Here is a 24,740-nt window from a genome sequence, read left to right on the forward strand (position 1 = left end):
AGTCAGATTGTTAATAAACATAAACACCCTAACCCATAAACCTAACTATTTCCCTTCAAACTTAAATTAATTAACAAATGACAAAATAATAAACTAAAGAAAATCCTTCAGTCCCCTCTTCCAGGAGCTATTGGTTTGGCCCCATCAGCTCCTCCTGTATTTAGCTGACAGAACCCCTTCAACACTGTTTGCCTCTCCCATCTCAGAAAGCAGGAAGTAGAGAACCTCTCAACACCAGAAAGAGAAAACATAAATTAACTTAAATAGAACAAATGGCAGGCATAAAATACAGCAGTTAACTAAATGTGCGCACTTACAATTAGAACTAATGCATTTAAGTCATCTAAACAATAAATTCAAAGAAATATAATGGATGTGGCCATCACAGTGATGATAGACTAGATCTTTGATAGGTGGCAGTGTGCAGCTGTTATTACACACAAGGAAGAAGACACACATAACAAGAGATGTTTTGGCTCATTATAACCAGTCAGACAAGACGGGTAGACAAACACACGCAGACTTATCGGAACACTGAGGATTCTTTCATTTTGTGATCTGGATTAAACCTTTGCAGGTAGGAACCCAGAGCTAAATATTGTTTGTAATGGCGGTGTTTATTGTAAACAACATGCTGCTTTTAATGGGGCTGTCCAGTTCATGGTGTCTTTATAAAACTGTTTTACAGATTATGACTTGCCATGAGTAAACAGGAGACATGTTTCACCTCTCACTCTGTTAACGCATCAGAACAAGAGAAACACAAATACAAACTGTTACTGAGTGCTTCTCAGCTTAGTTTCCCTCTGTTTTCAACTTTGTTTGTATAATTTATTACTAAGAAGCAATGATGAGGAAGACATCAGCTCCACCTGAACCAGATGGCGTGTCCATGAGGTCACCAGCTGGTTTTAGAGAAGACCAGATTGTTTATAAACCGTAAGACTTTAAAAACGAATTCCTTGTTGGATCATAAATGGACTGAACTTAAAATATTGATTCAATTACTTGTTGATTTTTCTCTTGTGTTTTAGCCATTTGGAGAATCAAACTCCACCAAGATGTTTGACACTGCTCAGAGAGAAAACAAAAAGTCTGTATTTTAACATCAGCAACGGGGAATCCGTGCACCAACAAACGTGAGAATGCAAAAGCTAATATTTGCTAAACTGCAGACTGAAAGCTTTCCAGCTGTAACATGTTTTCAAATTCATTTCTGAACCTGAAATCTGTTGACTGTTTATGATGAAGGCAAGGTGGGCAGGAGGCAGGCACCCATGGGCCCACGGGTGTAAGGACTGAACGTTCACTGACTCTGCCAAGTGGATTCAACGGGGGAGGCTTCTCAGATGACCATTGGTAAGATTTAACCCAATTTGTGATAATAGAACATACATTTTTGTAACAAGAATTCAACATGTTGTTATTTACTTTTGATTGTTTATGTTGAAAACAAGTGGATGAAGCCAAGAGCAGTGTGTTGTTTTGATTACAGAGAAATCAAAAAGTCTGTTTCTTAACTTCAGCAAACAAGCAATTGAATTTAAAGCTTAAGTTTATTAAACTGATAAACTTTCCCAATTAACAATCCAATAACATGTTTTCTAATTTATTCCTTAACCTAAAATGTGTTAAAGGCAAGGTGGTCAGGAGCCAGGTACACGAAGGCCCACTTTGCTGTCCCTGAGATCTAAGAATCCACCAATCAGTTTCAAGCATGGAAGCTACTCAGATAACGACATGTAAGATTTCACCCAAATATTTGTTATCATGAGACTGAAATGTTTCACATTGAGACCAGATTTTAAATTCAGTTCATAACCTGATATGACTTCTGATTGTTTACATTTTGTTCACAACTCAGTAGGACCAGTTGCTTGTTTTAATTACTTAGAGAGAGATCTGTATTTTAACAATAACAATGGAGAATCCGTTCATCAGCCAATGATTGTTGAACTGCTGAAGAATTAGTTTTCTAACTGTAACATGTTTTCAGATTTATTTAATAACCTAAAACTTATTGAATGTTTATTTTTGTAATGCTTTAAATTACATGTTATTTAATAAGCCATAAGACATAGGATTCCATAGGAAATATGAAATCAACCATATGGATCTGTAGGTACTGTTTAACCAGAAGATTGGAACTTTTTATTGCAGGGATTAGATAACAGCTTCGTATTCACTCAGAGAAAACAAAAGAGAGAGAGTCAAGTTTAAAAGTTTAAAGATTTATTACTAAACAGATTAAACTAGACTAACTTTAACACTAAATGTATGGTGTAACTAAGGTGAATGAGACAGAGAATGGTGTGATGTGGAATGTTGCTCAGAACCAGCAAATCCGAAGAAGCGATTAGTTCTGATGGGAAATGAAGTTGATGTCTTCACGCTAAGCTTTAACTGGTGTTAAAGATGACGTGGGCATAGTTTTATACTTCAGATGTTTTGGTTTATGGTCGAATGAAAAGTTGACAGATTTACCAAGCACCACCAAAACCACGCCTCCATCAGATCTGGCAGATTCTGATTGGATCAGATCAGTCCTAGTGGAAACATTTAAAGTCATATTACTCATTATATTCTATAGGATTATAATAAAGTAATTAATATTTTTATTTCACAGATTGGTCACATCTTATTTATTGACTAACACTTTGTTTGATTAGCTTTATTAAAATAGAGTTCTTTGATTTATTAAACGGAGAGAGTCCATTCTTCATTCTTCTCTTAAGCTGGAAAGAAGCAGTTTATAACAAATGCATGAGACCTCGAGGCCATATCTCATACAGACTAGTTCTGTGTCAGAGGGGGAAAATGACTTTTGGTGGAAAACAGTCATTTCATACCGTTACATTTTTGAAGGCAAGGTGAGCAGGAGCCTGGTACCCGAAGGCCCACTTTGCTGTCCCTGAAGACTGAAAGATCTAAGAATCCACCCATTTATTTCAAGCATGGACGCTACTCAGATTATGACATGTAAGATATAACTCAAATATTTAAGTAATTACAACACTCAAATGTTTGGAAAATTGTGGCTTTAAATTCAGTTCTAAACCTGCCTGGACTTTGGATGGTTTTAGTTGAAAAACAAGTTGGTTGTGAGATCAGATATCGGTAACACTTTACAATAAGGTACGCAAAATTGTGCTTCGTTACTAGGGAACGACTTAGGGGGTAATGAGTAATGAAGCAGGGAAGAATAGGTAGTTAACCAGTAAGTTACTGGAGAAAATGCTCATCAGTCTTTTTTCAGGGTTTAATAGGTAGTTAACCAATACTTACTGGTAAACACCCAGCAGTCTTATTCAGACTATTACGTGGTTATCTATGAAGGCAATAAGGAACGAATCTCAGATGAATGTAGTGCCTGTGGACTCTCTTTTGTAAACTTCATGAAGCATGAGGATAATTTGCAACATCACAGGATTTAACATCACTGTTTGATCTTGATTTCACTCGTCTGTCACTTTGTCGTCCATCGTCGGCATCTGTCCATTTCGAGATGATGGAAAGTGAAACCTCCTCCCAAGTACCTACTGAAGAACAAATGTGTACCTAGTAGGTACTTAACCATTACCTACTGCTTTTGTCTACCTTAAAGTGAAGCCTCCTCCCAAGTACCTACTGAGGAACGAATATGTACTTGCTCAATACTTAACCATTACTTATATGTTGTTACATGGTCATTTACCATAAATACATTGAGCTTATTTGTACATCATTTCTTTCATCTTGTGTGTGGTAATTTTCCAGAGATGGGTGACCAAAATCCTGCAGGTTACAGTTTCACCTGGCTCAATTCAATCACTAACAAAATGATCAATGTTTAGGGCACTTTTTGAAATAATCAGAAAAGTACAAAAAAATTTACTTTTACATTTATAAACTTTGAAATCAACATGTAAAAACACTCTAAAACTACTTGTTCTTCCCTGCTTCATTATTCAGTACCCTTTAAGTCGTTCAGGAACAAAGCACAAATATATAACTGCCTATTAGTCTCTGAATAAGTCTGCTGGGTGTTTACCAGTAAGTACTGGCTAACTACATATTAGACCATGAAACAAGACTGATGAGCGTTTTCACCAATAACTACTGGTTAACTACCTATTATTTCCTGCTTCATTACTCATTACCCCCTAAGTCGTTCCCTAGTAACGAAGCACAATTTTGCGTACCTTATTGTAAAGTGTCACCCAGATAGCTAAAGATAACTCCTTTGAGTTAAATAATGGAGACTAATTGTGGGGCTCTGCCAGCAACCACTTTAGTTCAGTTTTAAAATGGAAAAAAGTCCAATCCAGTGTTAAAACTATTGAATGTTAAGAAGATAAGCAGACCTGCCCAGACCTGTCCTAGGACTAGTATGTGTCCATGAAAAAAGACCAATTTAAAAGGCACAAAAACACATTCTCACACCCGAAGCGTCAAAAATGACGCTGGGTGACCAAATGTTTGTTTCCGACACGTTGGGAGCCCCAGCGCGTCTGGAGGCGACACGCGGTGCCAGAATGTCATTTTCCGACGCCCGTGGTAAAACGTACATTTCACTGACATTAAACCTCTAACCTCTTGCTATTTAACCTTCCCCTCACCCCAATCCTAACCTTATCCCTGTATGTCATTGTAAACTTCTCGTTAACCGTGTTTGAGATGGACATTACAACTACAAACAAAGTTTTGCATGCGCAAGAGGGTTAAGGGTAAGATGGGGGTAAGGGGATGGTTAAATAGCAGAGGGTAGTCAGAATTTGGTGAAATCTCTGTTTTTCCACAGCAGTCGGAAAATGACACTCTAGCGCGTCGCCTCCCGACGAAAAAGACGCTTGGTCATCCAGCGTCATTTTTCAATGCGTCGGGTGTGAGAATGTGTTGCAAAACCACATGCTTCTTTTTATCATTTATAATCATTCTTTCTTGGAAACTGTCATTTCAGCGTCCTTTACAGTAAGCTGGCAGCACCTGGCAGGCAGCACTTTTGAAAAGGGATTATCTTTGGACACACCACAAGAAAAACAATGTCAACACACATGGCTGAACCAAAGTGCTGTGCAACAATGGTCAGGATAACAATAAAACAAGACAATCAGGAATAAAGACAAAGACATAAGACCAAAAGTAGCCAATGACAGGTTTAAAAATAATAAAAGATAAAATCACAAGGTTAGAATAAAAGCCAAAAAAACAGAAATTATCTGGCTCTACACCTTTAAAGCCAGGGGGCAAAGGTGAGTTTTAAAAAAGGCTTTAAAAACTTCCAGGCAGATTTGATGTGGGACAGTAAACTGTTCCATAGGCATGAAGCAGCCACCACTAAAGCATGTTCTTGTTCCCTTTTGCTTTTTTTAGTTTTGATCTTGGTTGTTTGACCTGAGATCTCTAGCTTTAAAACCCAACAATAACAGAAGCTAAAGCCAGTGTGATGTGCTCACGTTTCCTTGTTCCTGTTAAAAGTTGAGCCACAGCAATGTGAACCATCTGAAGACTAATCAATGCCCATGTAAAGAGTGAATTACAGTACAATAAAAAGGAATAACTTTCTTAAAAGCAGGACTTGACCGTATCTAAAGATGAAGCTGAACAAACTGTATGTTAGTTATAAAACAGTTAAATTCACCTAAACAGACACAAGTCTGATCCTACTTTTATAGAATATCAGCACCCGGGTAAACACACAGCACGGACTTCAGCTGGTAACCCTTCTGGGTCTGAGCACAGCCTAATGGTGTGTTTTTTGTAACAGCAAAGGATTTAATTTATTCCAGAGGAAATATTTTTGGAGCTTACTAAAGTATAGATGGCAGAAGTTTTGATACATTGGCTTATAAAATCTAAATAAAGTACTGTTTGAAAGCAGAACAAAAACATCTCTCACCTGCTCAGCTTGGATTTTAAACATGACAGGAAATCAAATCTGGGATATTTTGTAGTAAAGTAAAATCTAACCGTTATTTGCTTTATACCGTAATGATTTTTATGTTCCAGGGAAGATCCCACTTCCACTCATGAAAACCAGACAGGTTCAAGAGGGAAGATTCCTGCTGCTGATGATGAAGAGTATAAAAAACAACTGGATTCTCTTTTTAAGGTATGAAAATAGTTATGAAAATTATTTTCAGTAACAATAAAACCCCATCAAATAAAATTTAAGAACTGCTTTTATCTTTTGCATCAAGATAAATAGGAATGATCTTTATTTAACCTTCATTTTCAGTAGTGTGTGTGACGCTAAGTTTTCCTGTAAATTTCCATCAGCCTGTTGAACCAGTTTGGTGACATGAACGCCTTTTACTCTGGTGGTTTGATCATGTGAGAAATAGTTTAAATAACTGCATTACATTTCTTAGCATAGAAGCCTGCTGTAAAATATTTAATTTTACAAAAGTGAGAAAGCCAGGGCAGCTATCATTTGTTAAATAAGTTTAGTGTTAATTAGTCATAAATTCAGTTATTTATATTGGCTATATTTTTCATTAGCAAATCCATTTCTAAAGATATTTGTTACATTGCTAATCACTCAGAATTCCATTTTGAAGTGTTTTGTAATAAATACACACTAAAACACAAACTACAGAAAGCACAGAAGGTCAGACCTACCAGGTTAAACATATATCTTATGTGATTTTCTTGAATTACAGGTTTTAGATTATTATATTTTCAAATAACCACATTACTGTTGTTAATTCAAGAAGCCAACGCTTGATTTATTGAATACAAAAATGTGTCTTCCCAAAATAGAATGAATACGTTGCCAAATGAAATGTTTAGGTGTTACACTATAGGAAAAGGGAGCCTAAGTCTCCTCCCTTTCCGGTCGGCTCATGGGTCCTCGAAAGAACGGAAAAATGAATGCAAGTCAACTGGCTAAAAGAGCCATTTTCTAATCCATTTTGCCTTATGCTCTGGATCACACATATGTTGTACTTATGTTCAAATGAAAAATAATGATGTGTGTGTAGAAGAAACTGGCTTGGCTCACCATTAATGTAGCGTTGTGGTTTTATGCTCTTTTATGAAAGAGGAACCATGCTACGTATTAATTCGGAATATTAATTTTTAATAAATCAATAACCAAATTTTATATTGTTAAGAAGACTCAAAGGTTGTTTTCATCGATAAACTGACGATAATATCTGTGTGTCTGTGTTTCAGTTCAATGAGGAAACCAGTTTGACAATTAAAAGTTTTAATTCTTCAAATTAAACTAATGATTTTGAAAATTGACAAACAGGAAATAACAATCAACATTGGCAACTTTGTGGGACAATCTTTAACAGTTGATATGCTGTTCTTGCTCAAATAGACCTTCTGGTGAATTTATGAAGATTGAGAATGTCGTGACATGAATGCGTGTGTGAGTCTGATTTTGCTTCAGGAAGAAACAGGTGTCTGAGTGAAGTGATGGTTTGGATAAACTTAGGTCTTATCAGAGAACTGCATCAAACGCTAAAAACCGTGCTCTGTCTCACCGAACTCTTGTGGACCCTCTTTCGGATCCGGGCCGTGGAGGATGTTGTGGTTCATCCAGATGACACCGGCGGCTGACAGGAGACGTAGGTGTCGAACGGAACCGGTCCAGAGTTGCCCTCGGTACACGTGGATGGTAGAGCGTTTTGTCGATGCGCTTTCTTAAGTTAATTCACTCAGAAATCAAAAGACTCGGTAATGAGTCTGCGTTAGAAGTCGCGATTCAGCTATTCTGCCTGGCTTGGCAGAAACAGCGTGAGAGAGGGGGGGGGATTGAGCCAATGGGCTCCGTGCCCCCGTTAGCGGTTGTTCACACGTCCTCTCTCTTTCGTTGTCAAGCACAAACTGAAATCATAAGACTGAAACTTACCAAAAACCTTTCTTCTCTAAAAGCAAACGTGTGCGTCAGCAAATGTGTTTTGGAGTTTACTGTGAGCAGATGTGTGTGGGTGTGTGTGAATGTTTGTGTGCTTGAGTGTGTGTGAAGGTCAGCAACAAACATCCTCAACATTATTTAAGAATGGCTTCATTAATCCATTATAATTACCCAAAGCATAAGAATCGTTCATTTGATTAAAACACATTTATAATGAGCAAATTGATAATGGTTACTTTAACATTAAAATCAAGAAACAAAGTTTTAAGACTTGTTATGTTATGACTACTTTTATGGGAACAACATCTTCTGTGGGAACAACATCTTCTGGCACGAAGCTGCAGGTGGCAGATGTTATGGTTTCCTCCCAGACTCGCTGGCGTTCAGGTCTTAATCTGTGGGTGAAAGTTCTCAGCGACCCAGCTTTGACACAGCTTAGTCCAACACCACCTTTGTGGCAGAAAAACCCATATTTCCTCACGTTACATTCCCCCCTTTTTGTGACGACATGGTGGTCAAGCAGAGGCCACCTGACGTCACAACCTCAATAACGTGATGTACTCGTGAAGGTAGACATCCCAGATGAAGGCAGGAACGATGAAGCATCTCCACAGGTCTCGTGTAGAAGGGAGTATATCCTGATCAGATGATTAAGGCCAAAACTATTGCAATCATTGTAAAGTAATCCACTTAGGAAAACTTGAAAGCAGAGCTATTTCAATAGCAGTTAATTTCATCAGCAATAATGCAAAGGTATTCAAAGGATAAGCAGCTCGTGTGTCACACGGAGCTGGGCAGGTGATGCATTCCTCAGGCGTAGTCCAGCGCAGACCTCGACCCATCTCGAACCACGACCGAAGCCCCAAGCGACAGGAAACCAGTTGAAGGATGGTGAAGACGACCCCTCTGATGGGATGTAGTCCATACGAGCTCGGAGAAGGAGACAAAGTGAGACAGCCCACACGATAGATAGCATTTGATGCAAATCAAAGAAATCAATCAAAACCTATCTATGGGTACCTCTGGGAAAATGTGGATGCCTTTTGTGAATTATCTAAAGAAGAAATGTTCTGCACCCTGTTCTACATGTCATGTAAAAATGTGATGCAGAGAAAACACAAATAAAAGAAAGTAAATCCTAACTGATATGTGAAACTCAGCAGGCTGCATTAAGTAAAGGCATATATATAAAAGAAATAATCATGAAAATGAAGGGCAAATTGGCTTGTGGCCCTTTAAGGGAAATAGTAACAAAATAAAATTAAATTTGTAATCAAATATAATCATGCTACACAAAGCACTAATAAAAAGATAGAGATGTAAATCAATTCTAAAAATGTAAATCAGTAGGTTAGTAATCCCTAAAAATGTGAGTTAGTAGCAGGTGTCCTGGCTGGAGGCAGGTTACCTGAAAAAAAATTCAAAGGATATCACATTTGTTAAAAATTCACCCCACAAACGAGAGAATTTGTAACGGTCCACCAGTTAGTGGAAAAGAATCCGGTCAGTATAGAGTTGGTCAGAATATAGTTATTCAGTAAGCGTTTTGAATCTGGTATTGCGGACCCACAGAGACACGAGTTTGGACGTATCTGTGGGAGCAGGCTCATAAGTGATTTGGTTATCAAACCGTTTGTATCTGGTGTTACGAACCCACAGGGAAACTTGTTTGAATTTACCTGATGGTTCCGTCCGGAACTCGAGTGAAGCTGATGGTATAACTGTTAGATCAGAACCTGATTTTACCTGCTCAAAGTTGGGTTGCAGCTTTACGGAGGCGACTTTGTTGTGATCAGAAATAGTAGTGAACTGGAAATGCGAAAATGATGCTCGCAAAGCAGGAGGAGGCTCCCCACCCCCCTTTTGTTTCTCAAACTTATGCCGTGTCTGTGAGACAGGAGAAGCATAACAAAGAACAGTTCTTAAGCTCTTAAAAGCCCTATTACCAAGAAGATGCACATTGTCACCTGGATCGTGCTGAAAGAGTAGGTGTTCAGATGTCCAAAGACCTGGAGGTGTTGGACTTTGAGGTTCTGAAAAGGAGTGATCCAAGAATGGTTGTGTCATGGGTGTCAAAGCAAACCTAGCCATGTTTAGAATCAGATACAGACATGACACTATCGAAAGGAACATGTTCTGCCCTGAAAACTGAAGCCAAGAATACTTTATTCCCAAGAATGATGGAGGTGCCCACACAGAATCAGAAAAACCCGGTTTAACCAGAGTAGTTACAGACTGACTAGAACTCCGCCCCGTAGAAGGTGCAGCACCTAACTCCGGGTCGGAGGTCAATGTTGTCAGCTGAATTGGTGGAAGGTCAGTGTCGAATTCTGCAATGACCCACCCGCTCGGAGGAGGCGTTCCACCGAACAGCCTGAAGTCCGCAACGGAAAACTCAGTGCCACCCGGCACCCCCCTTTTGTCAGGCGGGGCCCCGAGCAGAGCATCACTGCACGCACCTACTGCTCGCGGGCTGGGTGGCCATCCCGTGCCCGTGAGAGAGGTGATCGCAGCAACCACCGAGCCTCCTTCAATATCGCCACTGACCACAGGACTGCTGGAAACCGCAGGTTTTCCTGTGCCGTCGTGGTCACCTGAAAGAGAAATCACAGGAAATAGAACACAGAGGCCAGAGACAGAGTCACACCCCTGTGAAAGGAGAAAGGAATTGGCCACCGTATTAGCAGAGGTCACAAACTGAAAAGTGACAAGGTCATTCACATAAAGGTCAAGATGTCCGGGCACAAACCCTGCAAATGGGAAGGTTGCTCCGTCCGGAGACCACAAGTGTTTCACGGCGGCTGATGTTTCCATCACGCCCCGATAAACAAGCCGGTTTGTGCATGAGGCGGACTGACGAGTAAAGCAGACCTCTGACTGAAGCGGTGGATCACAGCCTGAAGATTTCACACCCATGCTGGAGAGATGGTCAGCCTTTAACATGGATGACAGAGAAAAAGCATCAGGAACCACAGGGTTAAGCACCACCTGTTTGTCAGAGAGGTTAACCATAGGCTCAAGAGATTTATTCAGCTTAAAAGTAGCAGAGAAAGTGTTGTTTATTTCAAACCTTGATATTGATGGTGGGTTTTTGACCCCCTGGAAGAAATAAAAGTAAAGAAAAAGCGTTATGACTGTAAACAGCATGTTGTTTGAATTCACGTCATGAAGTGCAGACCAGAACCACCTCCGACCCCGAGCAGCTGGCACCGAACCGCTGCCACTAGTCCCCACCGTGCCCGACCGGCGGCACCCGCCTAATGCGGGCCCGTTCGGGCGGGCGGAGGGACCAGCGTGGCTCGGCCGGTAAACAGACTCCTGCGTCTTGGCATGTTCTGGAAGCAGAACGACAGAGAACCTTACACCAGGTGTAACAGTACAAGAAAGATTTTGTCGTGTCTCGTCCATCCCTCTTCAAGTTCAGAGCAACTCGCGTTTTTACCTTCTGAGTCGACGTAAAACTCCGGGCAAATTCCTCAATTTATCTCACAAACAAGGACTGTCCGTAGCGTAACTTAACTTTATGACACAGGGTAAAACAAGGAATTGTTGATAGAGAAATGAATGCACACTACTTCACAAGATGGAAGAAAAAGTCATGGATCCGAGCGATGGAGGCTGCGAAAGCCGCCCCGTACAGCAGTCCAAAACAAAAATAAAAAAAATAATAAACCCTACGCTGCCGTGTTGGTATCAGACGGACAAACGTAGCAAAATGTAGATTCTACACACCGTAGTGTTTACAAGAATCACCGCCAATGCGGGTTTTGTGAGGACACAGACTTACTGTGTCAGAAATGGTTTGACAACTTAATGGGACGCGTTCCCGTTTTGTCCAACTGTGGCTCTCTAGCTTAGCTCTCCGGCTAGGTCTAGCTTTCCGTCTGTAGCGACCAGACTTAAATTTTCCCGATTAACAAGCAGGCATCTCGCTCCGCTCTGCTAACGGACTTTAAAGCGTACGCAATCTGGATGCAGTAACGCGCTACGGCCATGACCCGACTTACAGCGTTTACCGAGCAATTTAAGCTACGGTAGGTGCCTACGAGCATTCCGTTTAGATTCGGCTGTCGCCTATGTAATGGAAATATCTTCCACAATAGCTCGCCCACAGTGTCAACACACTGAGACGAAGGGTGTCCGAGAATTCGGAGAATTTAGTCTTAATTTTAGGATTGAAGTTAAGGTGCTCACGGTAGCTCACCTAGCAAGTTTCAGAGTGGAAATGTAGCTTTCCGACCTGAATAGATTAGAGGCGTGGCGGCGCGTCAAAATGGGCAGAATTTAGTCAAAAGCACAACTCACACGTTCGCTCCGAAGGCGAAGATGGGATAAATCAAAGTACTGTCTGTAATTTGCGGACAATTTGAGATCGGAGATCTTCCCCCGTCAAGTTTCCACCAGGACGTCTCCCGGAAGAGTGACTTCAGCGGAATAATTTCCGTTTTTTTTTTTTTCAAAATAAGACATCAAAGTGAAACACAGAGAAAAGGCTAAAATTGCGAAAAATCAGCTTGTAGATGATGATGGAATCAGATATATCGCAGATATAGAAGTCTGGATACGCTCGCCATTAATGTAGAAGAAACTGGCTTGGCTCACCATTAATGTAGCGTTGTGGTTTTATGCTCTTTTATGAAAGAGGAACCATGCTACGTATTAATTCGGAATATTAATTTTTAATAAATCAATAACCAAATTTTATATTGTTAAGAAGACTCAAAGGTTGTTTTCATCGATAAACTGACAATAATATCTGTGTGTCTGTGTTTCAGTTCAATGAGGAAACCAGTTTGACAATTAAAAGTTTTAATTCTTCAAATTAAACTAATGATTTTGAAAATTGACAAACAGGAAATAACAATCAACATTGGCAACTTTGTGGGACAATCTTTAACAGTTGATATGCTGTTCTTGCTCAAATAGACCTTCTGGTGAATTTATGAAGATTGAGAATGTCGTGACATGAATGCGTGTGTGAGTCTGATTTTGCTTCAGGAAGAAACAGGTGTCTGAGTGAAGTGATGGTTTGGATAAACTTAGGTCTTATCAGAGAACTGCATCAAACGCTAAAAACCGTGCTCTGTCTCACCGAACTCTTGTGGACCCTCTTTCGGATCCGGGCCGTGGAGGATGTTGTGGTTCATCCAGATGACACCGGCGGCTGACAGGAGACGTAGGTGTTGAACGGAACCTGTCCAGAGTTGCCCTCGGTACACGTGGATGGTAGAGCGTTTTGTCGATGCGCTTTCTTAAGTTAATTCACTCATAAATCAAAAGACTCGGTAATGAGTCTGCGTTAGAAGTCGCGATTCAGCTATTCTGCCTGGCTTGGCAGACACAGAGTGAGAGAGCGGGGGGGATTGAGCCAATGGGCTCCGTGCCCCCGTTAGCGGTTGTTCACACGTCCTCTCTCTTTCGTTGTCAAGCACGAACTGAAATCATAAGACTGAAACTTACCAAAAACCTTTCTCCTCTCAAAGCAAACGTGTGCGTCAGCAAATGTGTTTTGGAGTTTACTGTGAGCAGATGTGTGTGGGTGTGTGTGAATGTTTGTGTGCTTGAGTGTGTGTGAAGGTCAGCAACAAACATCCTCAACATTATTTAAGAATGGCTTCATTAATCCATTATAATTACCCAAAGCATAAGAATCGTTCATTTGATTAAAACACATTTATAATGAGCAAATTGATAATGGTTACTTTAACATTAAAATCAAGAAACAAAGTTTTAAGACTTGTTATGTTATGACTACTTTTATGGGAACAACATCTTCTGTGGGAACAACATCTTCTGGCACGAAGCTGCAGGTGGCAGATGTTATGGTTTCCTCCCAGACTCGCTGGCGTTCAGGTCTTAATCTGTGGGTGAAAGTTCTCAGCGACCCAGCTTTGACACAGCTTAGTCCAACACCACCTTTGTGGCAGAAAAACCCATATTTCCTCACGTTACATGTGTTTCGACCATACCAGTCACATACTTTCACATTTTTCAGCTTGTAAAAGTTGGTAATTAGCATGACTACAAATCAGACATTGCCACGCATGCAATCCAATATTAGTTGTTGTCGTTTCACCACAGAACCTCCTCTGCCCTAGAGTAGCTGCTACTTACCACATGGCCAGATTTATGGTGGTTTATTCCTCCTGAACGGATTTGAAATTTGTTGAACTTACAGCCATTTTCCCTCTGTTTTTCTCCGTGTCTGGTTCGATGACGTCACCTTCGTGAAGCGCATTTCTAGTCCTGGACTTATTTTCACACAAATAACATTTCCCCCTGTTTGAAAATAAGCACTTTCTCGGATATCATATGAGACATCCATGGCATTTAACAAGCGGAATTACAAAGTAGCGTTTTTAGCCCTACTGACCTCTACAGGAGCCCCCCAGGGCTCTGTACTAGGACCTCTTCTCTTTGCAATATACACCACCTCACTGGGTGAGATCATTTGATCACATGGCTTCTCCTACCACTGCTATGCAGACGACACCCAGGTCTATCTGTCATTTCCACCGGATGACCACACTGTCTCTGCACGAATATCAAACTGCTTCTCTGACATATCAAAATGGATGAAATCCCACCTTCTACAACTCAACCTTTTTGAAACTGAACTACAGTACCTGTCATCCCAGCAAAACCATCCATACAGCACAATATCTCAATCCAAAATGACTTCCTATCTCTGGCTCCTTCAAAGGCTGTTCAAAATCTGGGTGTTGTGATTGATGAACACCTGACCTTTAAAGATCATGTTGCCTCTGTTGCTTGTTCATGCCGCTTTGCGCTGTATAACATACGAAATATCACACCATACCTAACACAACATGCCACCCAGCTCCTGGTGCAATCTACTGTCATCTCCCGCCTCAATTACTGCAATGTCCTTCTAACTAGTCTTCCAGGCTGTACTGTGAGACCTCTTCAAATGGTCCAGAACGCAGCAGCGCGTCTAGTCTTCAATCAGCCAAAAAGAGCACATGTCACCCCTCTGTTCATTGAGCTCCACTGGCTATTGCTAGCAGCACGCATCAAATTCAAATTGCTAACACTACAAAGTCTGAGATGGTACGGCTCCCATCTACCTGAATCCTCTTGCAAAGGCTTACGTCTCGGCCCGGCCGCTCCGGTCATCACAGAATCGTCGGCTAGCAGTGCCTACACCACGCTCAGGACAATCCAGACTCTTCTCATGCATTGTTCCACTAATGTGGAATGACCTTCCAAGCACTACAGAACAGGAGCTTCCTTTTCAATTTTCAAGAAACTCCTGAAAACCCTGCTCATCAGAGAGCATCTTCTAAACTAGCACCTTCCCTGCACCCGTCCACCTCTCTACTGTCAACTCCCTCCTCTCCATGATTCATCGTGCTGCCTCACTGCCACCTACGACTGACTGGAAATTAGTTTTTGTTGTTCTTATTGTTGTTGTTAGCCTCAAGGGCAACATGGCGATTATCACTTGTAAGTCGCTTTGGACAAAAGTGTCTGCTAAATACATAAACGTAAACATTGATTGTTTTCGGTCTTTCTGGGACTGGAAGAAGATGGGCGTGACTTAGGCTCCCTATGCTCTGTTAGAATGTTAAGAAATGTAAAACACCTTTTAAGCTGATTTGTTTAGCAGATTTGCCATTGCAGTTATAGTTCTTACCTTGCTGCTGCAAGAAAAAAGAATTTCTCTTTCAAAAACACATTTAGCCCTGATTAGTTATGTGATGCTAGAAACACCATGTTTATGTGTTCATGTTTGTGTGTGTGAGACGTATCATCCCCTATCTCTACTATGCAGACTTAATCCAAAAATAACATGGTAGCACCAGTGAACGAGATATTTTGGCTATAGTGTTGAGCAACAGATGGTGTGATGGTTTATTTAGTGATTGAGTCAGTGGGTTACCTGCAGCAGTCCACCTGTCAGTATGAAATAGTAAATATGTACCATTACATGCCTAATACTAAGTATTTTTTAAAGAAAATGATTTTAAGTTAACAAGAGCAGGTTTATTTTTTGGGGCTATATCCAAATGAATAAGTGGATGAAAATGGATGGATGGATATCCAAATTTAGGAAAGCATGACTTTCTGTTTCTTAAATAAACTTTTCCTTAACTTTACCATTTTTCTTTGATCCACGAAAGCAGACAAAGCCAATCTAGACTATAAAAATTATCCATTCATTATCATAAAAATATTGCATGAAACTAATACATTGATTTAAAACAAACAAACAACCACTAAACAAAAACAAATATGTTTCATCCATTTTCATGTGCTTCCAGGAGTTGAAAGAGGAAGTTAACTGCTTGGCAGAAAAGGAATTTGAGAGACTGAAAACAATGCTGAGTCCAGATGGCTCTGGAAGGCCCCAAGAGGATCACGAGGAACTGAATGGCAAAAAAGAGAAATCGAACACCAAGAGGGAGGCATTTCGGAAATTCACTATGACATTACTGAGTAAAAGAAAGCCAGAATGGTTGTCTGAGGTTCTACAAAATAGTAAGAGATTTTTATTTTCTACAATTCAGTATGCATAATTAAACCACTAATAAAATATCTACTTAAAGGTCTCTGCTGGAAAAATGACTATATTAGGGGTGGGACTTGATTTAAAAAATTATCAAATTAAATAGTGGCTTTGTAATGAATTAATCTTCATGTTTTAATTGCTCAATAAAATAGCCATAAGCCATTTATTTGTAATTGAAATGTAAACTCAAGCACTTTTAATAAAAAAAAAATAAATAAAAATGACAAAGTTTTTTAAAATATTATTTTAATTCAAAACTGAAAAAGATTTTTCCCATCTCACCCTCCGCGGGTGCTCTCTCATCCTTCCAAGCTTGGGTCCTCTACCAGAGGTCTGGGAGCATGAGGGTGCTGTGCAGTATCTTAGCTGTTCCTAGAACTGCACTTTTCTGGACTGAGATGTCTGATGTTGTTCCTGGGATCTGCTTTAGCCACTCCTCCAGTTTGAGGTTACTGCCCTAAGTGCCCTGATGACCATGAGCACCACCAATGTCTTCACTCTCCAGGCTTCTCAAGTTCTTCTTTGAGGCCCTGGTACTCCTCTAGTTTCCTGTGTTCCTTTTTCCTAATGTTACCATCAATTGGTAATGCCACATCAACCCAAATGGCTGTCCTCTGTTGTTGGTTCACCATCACCATTTTGTCAGTTTGGATGTGGAAGTCCCACAGGAGCTTGGCTCTCTCATTCTCAACCACCTTAGGGGTGTTTCACACTTTGACCTTGGGGCTTCCAGCCCATTTTCTGCACAGATGTTCCTGTACACAATGCCAGCCACTTGGTTGTAACGTTCCATGTCGTCTTTCCCTGCCAGCATCTTACACCCTGCAGTTATGTGGTGGATTGTCTCAGGGGCCTCTTTGCACATATATTTATACACAGATCCAAGATCCATATATATGGATCTTGGATGTTTCATTCTGGGCAGTGGCTCTCACACTGACTAGTCCTCCTTCTCCTTCGTTACAACTAGTGTACAGTCTCAGGGTTCTGGATATGGGATGGAACCCTCCGTGCATGGTTAAGAGCTTCCTTGTCTCAACATCTGTGATCTGTGTTTCTTCTTTTAGCCAGCATATTATTCCTTCAGGATTGCTGGGGTGACGGTGGCACAGGAGTTAAGTGCTCCCCCCGTAATCGGAAGGTTGCAGGTTCAAGCCCCACTCAGTCTGTCGCTGTCGTTCTGTCCTTGGGCAAGACACTTAACCCCCTTGCTTGCTGGTGGTGGTCGGAGGGACCAGTGGCGCCTGTATACGGCAGCCTCACCTCTGTCAGTGTGCCCCAAGGTAGCTGTGGCTACATCGTAGCTCATCCCCACCAGCGTGTGAATGTGTGTGTGTGAATAGATGAATGACTGATTGTGTTGTAAAGCGCCTTGCGGGGGTTCCAGGACTCTAGAAGGCGCTATATCAAATACAGGCCAATTGCCATTAACTGGCAGGGCGTAGCTGTTTATTGTATGGATCTTGTTCTTGCCATTGAGCTGACTTCTTAGGACTTGCCTTACTCGATGTAGGTATTTGGCTGTGGCTCCTTTCCGTGTGGCTTTATTAAGGTTGCCATTTGCTTGTGGAATACCAAGGTACTTGTAGCTGTCCTCAATGTCTGCTATTGTTCCTTCTGGGAGTGAGACCCCTTCTGTGTGGACTACCTTCCCTTTCTTTGTCACCATCTGACCACACTTCCTAAGTCTGATTGACGTTCCAATAGCAGTGCTGTTACGTGGTGTGGATCTGTGAGTTGATGCCTTGCTCGCTCTTGACGTACAGCTTTATGTCGTTCACGTAGCTGATTTTGTGCTAAAGTCTGAGCCATATGTCCGAGTCCTACACACATTTTTAACTAACACTAGTTTGATCTAAAATGCTAGCCTACATCTATAAATCCATCTGGAACCACACCACTCCTTATGGATTCCTGACATGTCCTGTTGGCATGACTGCAGCAACATGGCTAATCGTGTTAGCTCCATTAAGGAAAAAAAAACTAGTCATTTGGGATAGCTGTGGCACACGCAGACATCGATAAAATCTAAAATTTGATCTACGTACTGGTCTACATCCTGGATTACTAAAAACAACAAGCTGAGCTATTGAGCTACTACAGCATTCCAGTCAGTCAGGAAGAGTTGTTCTGGTAAGCTATTGGTTAAATAGAGTTATATCAATATATACACACAGATGTAAATCTGGCAGCACATTATTTATTTATCTTAACATAATTGAAATAAACTTGATAGTATGATGGCACTAAAAGTCAGCTGAGAACTCATCAACTGAGAGCTCTCGGTGGAAGCACTACGAGCAAGGAAATCAATCAAGGAAGTAAACAAACTGTACCAAATTTGATTCTGAAGACCAACAGAATCCTTCCTGTTGTACCAATTGGCTTGCGAGTCTTCTGAGTCAAACAGTCTCAAATGTGCCTGCACCTCTGGTTAGCAGGTGGGTGGGTTAGGGTTAACTTCTCATTCAATCCAATATTAGTTCTTGACGTCATATCCCAGAGAGAAAAAAAAGAAAAAAATCTGACCGACTAGCAGAGGTTACAGAAGCTGTATCTGACCGATGAGATGTTCTCCTCTGCCGAAACACCAGAGGTCCATTACTGTTTACACTAGCTGTTTCTTGGAGCATTCCAGGCTTGACAAGGTGGTTTGGGCGAAAAGATATCTTCTGTTTTGAGAGCAGCTTTTACACTGAATTTTCTTAAACATCCAGCCCAGAAAAATCCAAAATCCTTTTTCAGCTGAGGTTTTACACATGTCATTCAAAGGAAGTTTGCCTCTAGCCATTTACTATAAGAATTTAGCTTACCCGTTTGTAAAGCGTCCTGAAAGATCCCAGGTGTGCAGATCAATTTAAAAAAGTACAGCAGCAGCAGCAGAGATCAGTGAAGAGGCAGACATGTTTGCTCAATTACTGCATCGGTCTAAGTCACTTTTTTCAAATTCATCTATTTAGTAGCCATTAGCAGAACAGGGCTTTTGCGTATGTGTCAGTGTAATCAGTGTACCAAGAAATGGTGCACTGACAAAGGTTCTGTCTTGCTTGAACTGCAAGCTGTGATTAAAGATTAAATGTGTGAATTTTTTTAATACTCAATTTTTCCTAATTATTAATTAAGAGTAACACATTCAGTTCCCACCCCTAGTCTATATTTAACAAAAAGATGCTCAATTATCAAATTTACTTTTTATCCAATGTAAAGCCAACATCTTTTTTTCTTCTTTCAGAAACTCACACACTGACTTACCAACAGAAATTAAAATCTCATCTGATGACAAAGTGTAAAAGTGTGTGTGAGACTACCACAAAGGCACCATTTGTGGATCAGATCTACACTGAGCTCTACGTCACAGAGCATGGGAGACGAGAGGCCAATGGGCAACATGAGCTTCAACAGATAGGAGCAGCATCTTGGATACCAGAAAGTTCAAAAAGCACAATCAGCTGTGACGATATCTTTAAACGTAGAGAAGGGGAGCCAGGCTGGACACTAATGACCAAAGGAGTTGCAGGAATTGGGAAAACAGTTCTGACACATAAGTACACCTTGGACTGGGTTGAAGAGAAAGCCAATCACAACATACAGTTTATCTTCCCGTTTACTTTCCGTGAGCTCAATTTGCTAAAAGGTAAAACCTACAGCTTAGTGGAACTCATCCATTACGTCTTCACTGATATCAAAGAAGCTGGAATCTGCAGGTTTGAGGAGTTCCAGGTTGTGTTCATCTTTGATGGTCTGGATGAGTGTCGCCCCCCTCTGGACTTCAATGAGACTCAGATCTTGACAGATGTTACAGAGTCTGCTCCAGTGGATGTGTTGATCATAAACCTCATTAGAAGAAAGTTACTTCCATCTGCTCACCTCTGGATTACCACAAGACCAGCAGCAGCCAATCAGATCCCTCCTGAGTTTGTTGACATGGTGACAGAGGTCAGAGGGTTTAAAGATCCACAGAAGGAAGAATACTTCAAGAAAAGGTTTACTGATGAAGAACATGCCAACAGAATAGTCTCCCATATCGGGACATCACGAAGCCTCCACATCATGTGCCACATCCCTGTGTTCTGCTGCATCACAGCTACAGTCCTGGACCATGTCCTGAAGAACAGCGAGAACAAAGAGTTGCCGAAGACCCTTACTGAGCTGTACATCCATTTCCTGTTGGTTCAGGCAAAAAGAGACAAGGAGAAGTATCTCACACACCTTCCAGCAGGTCCAATATGGAATGAAGAGACCAAGAAGATGTTTCATTCTCTGGGAAAACTAGCATTCAAGCAGCTAGAAAAAGGAAACCTGATGTTCTATGAAGAGGATCTAAAAGAGTTTAACATAAATATAAATACAGCCTCAATGTACTCTGGAATGTTCACAGAGATCTTCAAGGAAGAGTGTGGACTGAACCAGGAGAGGGTCTTTTCCTTTGTTCATCTGAGCATTCAAGAGTTTCTGGCTGCCCTTTATGTGTTTTTGAAGTTCAATAACACAGGAGTCAATGTCCTGAAAGGAAGGAGTGTGTCGGTTCTGAGCGAAGCTAAAACTAAGCAGTTCTACCTGAGTGCAGTGGACAAAGCTTTAGAGAGTCCAAATGGACACCTGGACATGTTTGTTCGCTTCCTGTTGGGCCTTTCGCTGAAAACAAATCAAAGGCTCTTAAAGGGTTTGGTGTCGAAGACGAGACGTAAACCACAGGCTACAGAGACTCTTGTGCAGTATGTAAAGAAAAAGGTCAATAACTGTTCTTCGACTGAGAGAAGCATCCGGATGTTCCACTGGCTGAATGAACTGAACGATCGTTCTCTAGAGGAGGAGATCCAGCAGTCGCTCAGCGAAAGCGACTTTGCAAAGAAGCTCACTGCCTCTCAGTGGAGAGCTCTTGCCTTTATTTTGCTGTCATCTCAGAAGGAATTAGAGACTTTTGACCTGAAGAAATTCTGTGCTTTAAAGGAGGCACTGACATGGCTGCAGCCCGTGGTTAAAGCATCAACAAAATCTCTGTATGTATAAATTTTCATTGAAATGTGCAATATGTAAGAATTACATTGTGAAATAATCACAAAACCATGAGAATGTTATACTGAGTTAGGTTTCATTCTCAGCTAGCAGGGGAGTTGTCAGGTTTTCTTTAAATAAAAATGAAAGATGATTGTTTACATTGTGCATTTGTGAGGTTTGTGCATGCAGCAGTGTATGCATTTGTAACTTGGGCAAATCTCTAGAATTGCTTAAAAAACTAAAGCCAGTAACAGGAGTGACCCAAAAGATATTTCTGGTACCCCTAAGAAGCCATGGCATCTTTTTGTTTTTCTCTAATATTGAGTGAAGCAGGCTAACATTGAACTAACAATGCTAACAGTTCATTATAATTAAAACAAGATTAAAAACTTCTCAGGTTACTTTTTCAGTTACCAACAACTCTATATTACAGTGAAATGTACGTGTGAAGTGATTAATGAGTCAAATCAGGGTATATACAGCAATCCTTAAGTAAAATTTACTACTTTTTAATACTTTTTTTTACTACCTTCAGAATTTTTTTAAAACCATCACAACACTAAATTGCAAATGTTAATCAGCGACCTATTTACACATATTTTAACATATATAACATACAAAAAGCATAGACTTAGAGACTCACTGATGTTGACAACGTATTGCGCATATTTATTTTACTTAGAAAATATGCCAGGCACTTCTTTTCAGCGGTTCAGACAGTTGACCACGGGGCCTGAAATGATGCAGAACGACCACTGAATATGACGTCATCATAATGTGACCGGATATGCTAAAGTAGGGCTGCTCAATTATGGCAAAAACAATAATCACGATTATTGTGACTGAAATTGAGATCTCGATTATTTAAGACGATTTTTCAATTTATGTAGATTTTTTTAATTTATTTTTATTCAGTCATAAAACTGCTCAGGGCACAATCAGGGCAAAAATAAACAAGAAACAAGATGATCACTAAAATAACTCCTGATTCCCAGTATAAAAAGACCAATATACTTATAGCTCATAGTTTATGACCCAAGGGCTATAGACCTTGGTTTAACTCATTTAAGTCTAACCAGTACAGACCAAAATACCAATATCTTGCAAATACTGACAGCAAGAATTATACAGTGGCATTTATAACAAATAAATGCAAATAAATTGATGTTCACAAAATGTTGCATAACATTTATTGAGTCGTGTCAAGGTGCTGTAGGAGAGTGCACTAGCACCGTGTCCTCAGAGAGATTAGTTATTAGTTATCAGCGTGAGGAACTTATTTCTACCTTATTTATAAACTATTTATTTACAAGTCCATCAGTTAATGTAATAATTGTCCCAACCACAGCTGCACCCCCCAACCCGGTCTCACAGCAATCGGGGCTAGCTGCACGTGTGTTTAGCGCGCCGCACGCGCACATTTAGCCGTTTTTAGTGGCTCAGGAGCCCGCAGGTACGGTGTGTGTCACTCACTCTGGTTACTCCAACAGGGAACCGGCTCCGAGAGCCGTTTCTTTAGCGACTGACACATCACTACATCATTCCATTTTCCTAATGTCCTGAAGAACGGTCCGGAGCGCAGGCGGAGTGTTTAGCTAACCTGCAGCAGGAAATGTCGACGATAGTTATCCAGAAAGTAGCTAAGGGTTACCAGAGATGTTTCTGAGGTGTTCGCTAGGTACTTTTAAGATTTAAAAAGTCAAGAAGGGGGTCTGAAAAGCTGTTGGAAATAGCATCAAAGTCGCTAAGTTGGCAACGGAGCGCTTCATTTGTAACTCAGGGCAGCTCAAGTGGGAGGAGCAAATAATCGGCTTGTTTTATTTTTATAATCGTTCAAAACATTTCATTCGGAATATATTTCTATGTCGATGTTCAGAATACGACACCTGATAGTCTGAAAAAAATAATACCTAACTTGGAAAAAATAATACCTCTGAGACCAAATTTAACACTTTTAATGGCCTTAAATTTGACTATTTTTATTTATCACTTTTTAATACTTTTTAAAACCCCGCGGACACCCTGCAAATGTGTAGTTTTACTTCCTTTAATGAGTCATTCAGAACAATAACAGCAAGCTAACAACAAGACGACAAACAACTGCACTTCCTCTAACGCATGCGACTAACTGAGGTAGTATACGTAACAAGTACTCGCTACCGTAAAACATCCAAAAATTGCTAACTACCGATACAACAATTATCAACTTATCAGCGACTCATATTTGCTTGTCTTCTAACATCTTCTGATATAGATGTGTAAGTGGTAACAGCCATGAAATTTTGAACAGATGTGAGAAAGTTATATTTTTGCTTAAAAATGGATTAGAGTAACCACATTTGACCACAGGATGTCATTGTTACAAACTGTGCTTTGAATAGTAATGTTTATTTAAAATGAAGCATTTACATTTTACCTTTGAAATGTTATTTTCCAGGCTTAGTGGCTGTAACCTCTCGTGGAGAAGCTGTATATCTGTGGTGGACATTTTAACCTGTGAGAACTCTCATCTCAGAGAGTTGGACCTGAGCAACAATGACCTGCGTGATGCTGGTGTAAAGCTGCTTTCTCGGGGACTTGGAAATCCAAAGTGCAGACTGGAAATCCTCAGGTCAGTAGGAATTTTATCAACATGCAGAACCCATTGTTGTAGTCTCCTTTTGGTTTAAACAATAAACAAATGAAAATCGATAGTTTGTTATTTTAATTTTCAAGTCAAAAATCAAAAATAATACAATGGCTGACTCATTTTTTTGTTTTGTTTTAAATCTGATGCACAAACGAAAAGGGCTTGCTCTGAAAGCTTCCAATTTTAGACTCAGTAAAACCCCAAAATAAAATAATAAAAAAGTGGCTCATAATAAATGTTGATTTCACAATTTGTTGACTGAATCAAGCCTGCCTCAGCCTTAAAAAGAGGTCCATGTACTTATTGGCATTTGAAATTTTATTTGAGAAGTAAAAAAAATAATAAAATAAAAAAAATAAAATACATTTTAAGACTTCTATTTTTGGTTAAAGGATAATAATAAGAGAAGTAGTAGTTTTTAATTATTTGGTAAAAGAATGTATAAATCGAACACTGCACATGCCTTTACACATTTTTTTGTTCAAGTAATGAAAGTGTACCGTAAATAATCTAATACAGGCCCAGGCCTTTATTTACTTAACTGCATCCTGGTTCAGGCCTTTATTGGAAGGAGGGCAAAATTAGAGGCAGGCCACAATTTCATCCATCCATCCATCCATCCATCCATCCACCCTCCCTCCCTCCCTCCCTCCCTCCCTCCCTCCCTCCCTCCCTCCCTCTCTCCCTCCCTCCCTCCCTCCCTCCCTCCCTCCCTCCCTCCCTTCCTTCCTTCC

At 40.4% G+C, this 24,740-nt stretch overlaps 2 protein-coding genes across 3 annotated transcripts in view; one reads left to right on the forward strand and one right to left on the reverse strand.

Annotated features, from left to right (window-relative positions):
- The first annotated feature begins 661 nt into the window (after positions 1-661).
- The window catches only part of LOC107382033 (protein NLRC3), a 36,181-nt gene continuing 12,102 nt past the window's right edge, over positions 662-24,740 (forward strand). Inside the window, exons 1-8 of the mRNA XM_054732512.2 lie at positions 662-939; positions 1,035-1,139; positions 1,252-1,359; positions 1,638-1,742; positions 5,989-6,091; positions 16,132-16,348; positions 19,612-21,379; positions 23,815-23,988. Coding sequence (XP_054588487.2) covers positions 848-939; positions 1,035-1,139; positions 1,252-1,359; positions 1,638-1,742; positions 5,989-6,091; positions 16,132-16,348; positions 19,612-21,379; positions 23,815-23,988 — 2,672 coding nt within the window. The 5' untranslated portion in view covers positions 662-847. The remainder of the gene's footprint in view (positions 940-1,034; positions 1,140-1,251; positions 1,360-1,637; positions 1,743-5,988; positions 6,092-16,131; positions 16,349-19,611; positions 21,380-23,814; positions 23,989-24,740) is intronic.
- On the reverse strand, positions 7,107-16,105 carry LOC129153227 (uncharacterized). Of its 2 annotated transcripts, none has more exons than XM_070554752.1 (3): positions 11,034-16,105; positions 10,917-10,945; positions 7,107-10,780 (listed from the first exon to the last, which is right to left on the reverse strand). In XM_070554752.1, the coding sequence occupies exon 3, from the start codon at positions 10,760-10,762 to the stop codon at positions 9,377-9,379; it is 1,386 nt and encodes a 461-aa protein (XP_070410853.1). In that variant the 5' UTR covers positions 10,763-10,780; positions 10,917-10,945; positions 11,034-16,105; the 3' UTR covers positions 7,107-9,376. The 2 variants fall into 2 exon arrangements, with proteins under 2 accessions (XP_070410853.1, XP_070410854.1); XM_070554753.1 differs by having other exon boundaries at positions 11,025-16,105.

This window comes from Nothobranchius furzeri, chromosome 9 (assembly GCF_043380555.1).
Source record: "Nothobranchius furzeri strain GRZ-AD chromosome 9, NfurGRZ-RIMD1, whole genome shotgun sequence".
NCBI classification, from domain to species: Eukaryota; Metazoa; Chordata; class Actinopteri; order Cyprinodontiformes; family Nothobranchiidae; genus Nothobranchius; species Nothobranchius furzeri.